The 4930-nt window shown below is 27.9% G+C and overlaps 1 protein-coding gene across 1 annotated transcript; it reads left to right on the top strand.

The window, feature by feature from the left end:
• Positions 1-799: 799 nt before the first annotated feature.
• On the top strand, positions 800-2255 carry LOC111641581. The gene has a single exon (XM_023387760.1). It carries the CDS (start codon positions 1531-1533, stop codon positions 2203-2205), a length of 675 nt encoding a protein of 224 aa, XP_023243528.1. The 5' UTR covers positions 800-1530; the 3' UTR covers positions 2206-2255.
• The last annotated feature ends 2675 nt before the right edge of the window (positions 2256-4930 follow it).

Below are 4930 nucleotides of genomic sequence, written 5' to 3'. Positions count from 1 at the left end.
TGTCAGTTGCAGAAATAGTCACGTATATATATATATATATATATACCCTTAAAAGACTCCATTGATCCAATTAAATTCTTGCTTATCTAACACGTCCAACTGCAAATTTTTGTATAAATAAACTAAAGCAATTGTTTCAGATTCAAACCGAAACGTTAACAGTAATAGATAAAGAGTAGGTTGGAGTGATGACGTTAAAAACGAGGGAGTAATAATTAACATAAATAATAATCTTATGCTGGAGCAGATGGCCAAAGTATCGTTCTGTTAAAGCCATAGAAGTGTATATATATATATATATATATATATATAGCAGGTAACATAGCAGAAAGTTGATTCCAGGAGAAAATCAGTTATTTTTTGGGAGATGTTAAAAATTAAAAATTCATGTTTTATTCCAGTTGACTTTTTAGTCAAAACAAGGGTCTTGGCAATTCTAAATGATGGAACAAATTTACATAAAGAGGTTAGTTTTATTCATGTCAGTTTTAATTTTGGTTGGTATTATAGCCTTCTTGATGAAAAAGGAAGGATATGAATGCCAAAAGCAATGGATTGTTACAATACAAATTATGTGTCAAGCCATGCACTTCTCAAATATCTTAAATATACATGATTTAAGTACTGGATATAAATTTTCAAAATCAAATTTTAAATACTTGAAAATTGTATTTTCTAAAATAAAAAAAGTAAGAAAAACTAAAGTAAAAAAGAAACATTACTACAAGATTCAGAAAAATTCAACTCTAAATTTTATCATTCAATATGTTTTCAATATGAATTCAATAAATTTATATAGCAAATAAATTATTTAATTGAAACCAAAGCCAAATGAAAATAAAGGAATTAAGTTCCACTTTTCCAATAATTTATATTAATTTACAACTATATTGGATAATCTATGACTACATCCAGACACACCCCTCTGTGATGGAAAACAGTCTACTGCTGATACAACAGAAACTAATAATTCAAAAAAGTGTCTGTAATATGAATATATATGATTTCAATTTGATGCAAACACTTAGTTTTACAAGCAAAAGGAGTAGAGATTAAGTGAGTATTGATTGAGTAAAATATGTATTTGAAAAAAAAAATGAAATTGTATAATACAAGTAATAATGAAAGCATATTATTTTAAAATTTTATATTTGTATTTTTTTAATTATGATTACTAGAAGTTGTTAATGTGATAAATTTTTTCCTTTCAGATTTTCATATCCAGTGAATAATGAAAACATCAGTGTGATAATTTTAATTGTTGAAATATTTCATTCAGTATGATAGATCATAGATAAGTGAATTTTTGTGCAGGAAATGCACAGAATTTTTCTTTTACACTTTTATCCCTCAGTGGGAATTATTTTTACTTAATACCCATATCTAAAGTAAAATTTTTAATTATAAACATTATATTCAGCCTATTTTTATATTTATTTGTAGCTTATCACTTCTTAGTTTTGCCCAATAATAATTTATAAAAAAATTTTGTAAATTTTTCTATGAAAATATATTCGCATTGTGTTAATCATGGCTACTGAAGAACCTCAGCAACAAGTACCAGAGAGTCGTCCTGTAACTCAATTAGAATTTCATCAAGCAATGCAAGATTTTAAGACTATGTTTCCAGAAATGGATGAAGATGTAATTGAAGTAGTTTTACGAGCTAATAATGGTGCTGTTGATTCTACCATTGATCAGTTGCTTGCAATGAGCACTGATAATGAAAATGAACGTTTAAGAGCAGAACTTGATGCTACTGAAAACGATGAGTTGCCACCATGCTATTCACCTGCAACCCCACCACCGTCCTATCACCAAGCAGTGCCATATGTTCAAAGTCCTGCTCATTCCCCAGCACCTACTATAATAAATTCTTCTCCTGAAATAAGACACACTATCCCACAATCCCCACATCAGTTAATAGACATACCTCAGAGAGCTAGACAAACTAATGAATTGCCGTCTGTTGCTGCCCATGTAAGACAAAATTCTTCTAATACTGCATCTTCAGAAAATAATTTACAATCTGAAGATACATCTGTAAAAACTCCATGCAGTACGGGGACAAATAATATTCCTCTTCGCACTGTAAAAAGTTGGCTACCACCACTTCTTGGTGCCCTTCCAGATACATTTCTCAGGCTAGAAGAAACAGACCGAGAACCTAATAGGACACTACAATCTCGTTTAGAGGTAATTTAAATAATTAAAAAAATAATTTTAGATAATAGGTGATTTAATTTATTTACTATTAATAACATAAACTGATATGCTAATTTAAAATGTATATTTTACTAAAAGTAGTTTATAAACAATATATTTATTAAATCTATAAATTTTTCATACTATGTATGATTTACACTAAAAATGTTCAAATGGATATTTTCAAATTTTATTGAAACTATTATTTAATCATTGTAATGTATATGTCATTATTATTGTATTGGAAATAATCATTTTTAATAATAAGAATATGAACTGGTAATTGATTTGAATGAATATAAAGTTTGATTTAGACAAGAAATTATCTTTGGCTATACAATTTCGGCGTGAGTTTTATTTATTTATCTATTTCTATCTTTGGTTTTTAAAAGCTATACATAAGTAAATTGCATTTATACTTAGTGTTTTATTTCAATCAATATTAAGATATATAGTATTTTCATAAATATTTGTAAAATTTTATTAACTTGTTGACTAATTAACAATTTTATTTGTCATTGGAATATTTAAAGAAAATTTAAAATTATCTCTCAAATAGTAGATTAAAAAAATTTCTTTGAAACAGCTTTTTATACTTTTAAAAATACTATACAATATAAAATTTTAATGCTATGTTTTTAGAATATAAATTATTAATAATGTATAAGCCAAGTCTGACATATAGTAAAGAACAAACAATACTGCCAGATTATAATCAGATTACAATGTGGCTAATTAATTATAAAGATATTATGCAATTTAAATTAAAGATATCAGCAAAGTTAATACATATAAAACATTTGCACATAAGAATAAAAGCTCTGCTCAAGGAATAAGGTGTGAATTTTATTAAATTAAAGATAGGTACTTAAGCTGCCATCTTGTGTTAAATTTAATAATTAGAAATAAATTAGTTAATTTAGAATAATTTGGAAGAAAAGATCAATTAGATATTACTGTGCACATGCATTTACAATTGAGTAATATGAATATATATGTTATTTAAGTTATTTAATTCTGTATTTATTAAGTTTAATTTTATTACATTATTTAATTAACAAGTGTTATTTTCACTTGTCAATAAAATGAGCACTCTTACAATTATATTAATTTTTTATTACATTATTATACAGTGGTGCCTTGTATCAAGTACTTAATCCATTCCAAGTGCATGTCTGTTAAGTGAAAAGTCTGTTATACGAAATGCATTTTCCCATAGAAATACGTGTTAAAACATACAGTTCGTTCCGCAGCATAAAATAACCGTACTGTACCATAAAAAAATGAAAATGGAGCAGTCACCAATTATGCCAGGTAGTCAGATGTTGTGAGGAGGAGNTTTACTGATACCTTATATATGTACTTTATTTGACCCCTATTATATATATTTTATTTTATTTTTCTTCAATTTTCTTCTATGTATGCAATCACCAGCATGTGTTTAATGATTTTTTTTTTCAATTACATACCTCAAAGCCTGTTACCAGTGTGCAATTAACTTCAAAAACCAAAAATTATAATTTTGTGAACGTTTTCGAACCTTCAACAGTTCTTCTTCAGGCGGCAACAAATTTCCTTTAGAATGTGATTAAATATGAATATTATTTGAATACGTGTTAGCCAATGAATTTTTACTAGGCTTGCGCACTATATATGTTGCTATATATATAGAGACGAGAATTTATAGTTTTTCATCCACTAGTGCTTGCCTGCTAAAGACAGATTTAATTCCTCCTTGTGGTTGATGCAGGTGTTGCTTAGCTTGTATATGTATAAGGCTTCCAACCACTTTAGATGTTCAGTGTATGGTGTGCTGTGGATGATTCTCGCTTGGTTAAAGTTCGGAATCACTGGCGTAAATACCCAGAGCTGTGGTGGTCCTGGTGCATTGTACATCTGTGATGTGCTTTTTTACTCTAATGCCCAAGGAGCGCTTCCAAGGATGTAACTGAGCTCTCTATCTCATCTGTGATCTTTTATTGGGATGTTGTAGACTCCTGAGAGTCTATCACGGTTAAGAACATCCTTTCCACTGTGATTTTTTTTTTATATAAATTTTGTTTTTTAAATTTAATTTAATGAACATTCCATAACCTGAGATTGCTGTTAAAAACAGTTGAAAATGTTCATTCTTATAATAAATTTTGTTAATTTTAACTGGATTACAGTTGTTAGTTGCTGCTTTTACTGTAATCTCATCCAGTTTTGCAGTATCTTTAAATTTATTATCTGCCTTTAAGTTATCAGTTACACTATCACTGCTGATGTCTGGATAATCATTGTCATTGTTAAACATGGGTTCATTTTGTTAGGTTTAGAACTGAAATATTCCAGAATTTAAAATAAAATGACAAAAATACAACAGTACACAAAATAAACATTTCAACCTGTGGTTACAGAGTAACAGTTACTGATAGACACAACTAACATGACTATTCTTACATACCATGACAGATAGCTTAACTTTAAATATGGTTGGAATTGGCTGAATTGGTTTGCGTAAAACATGAGCAATACCAGTAAGTACTCACCAGTAATGCAAAACAAAACCTATTTAAAATGGTTCTTTAATTCTTTAGTTGGAAAGAAATAAAAACATTTAAATTATATATATATATATATATATATATGTTACAGTCAAAACCCATTTTTAGTTAGAACACGTTTTAACTAGTTGAAACTAGTTTATACTGAATTTCTTTGTTAAAACCCGTTTTGTCTAGTT

This window comes from Centruroides sculpturatus, unplaced genomic scaffold, assembly GCF_000671375.1.
Source record: "Centruroides sculpturatus isolate CEXI.00-Female unplaced genomic scaffold, Cexi_2.0 scaffold1381, whole genome shotgun sequence".
In the NCBI taxonomy this organism is placed as follows: domain Eukaryota; kingdom Metazoa; phylum Arthropoda; class Arachnida; order Scorpiones; family Buthidae; genus Centruroides; species Centruroides sculpturatus.
The sequence above is the reverse complement of the archived record's forward strand: the minus strand, read 5'-3'. Positions and strand labels throughout refer to the sequence as shown.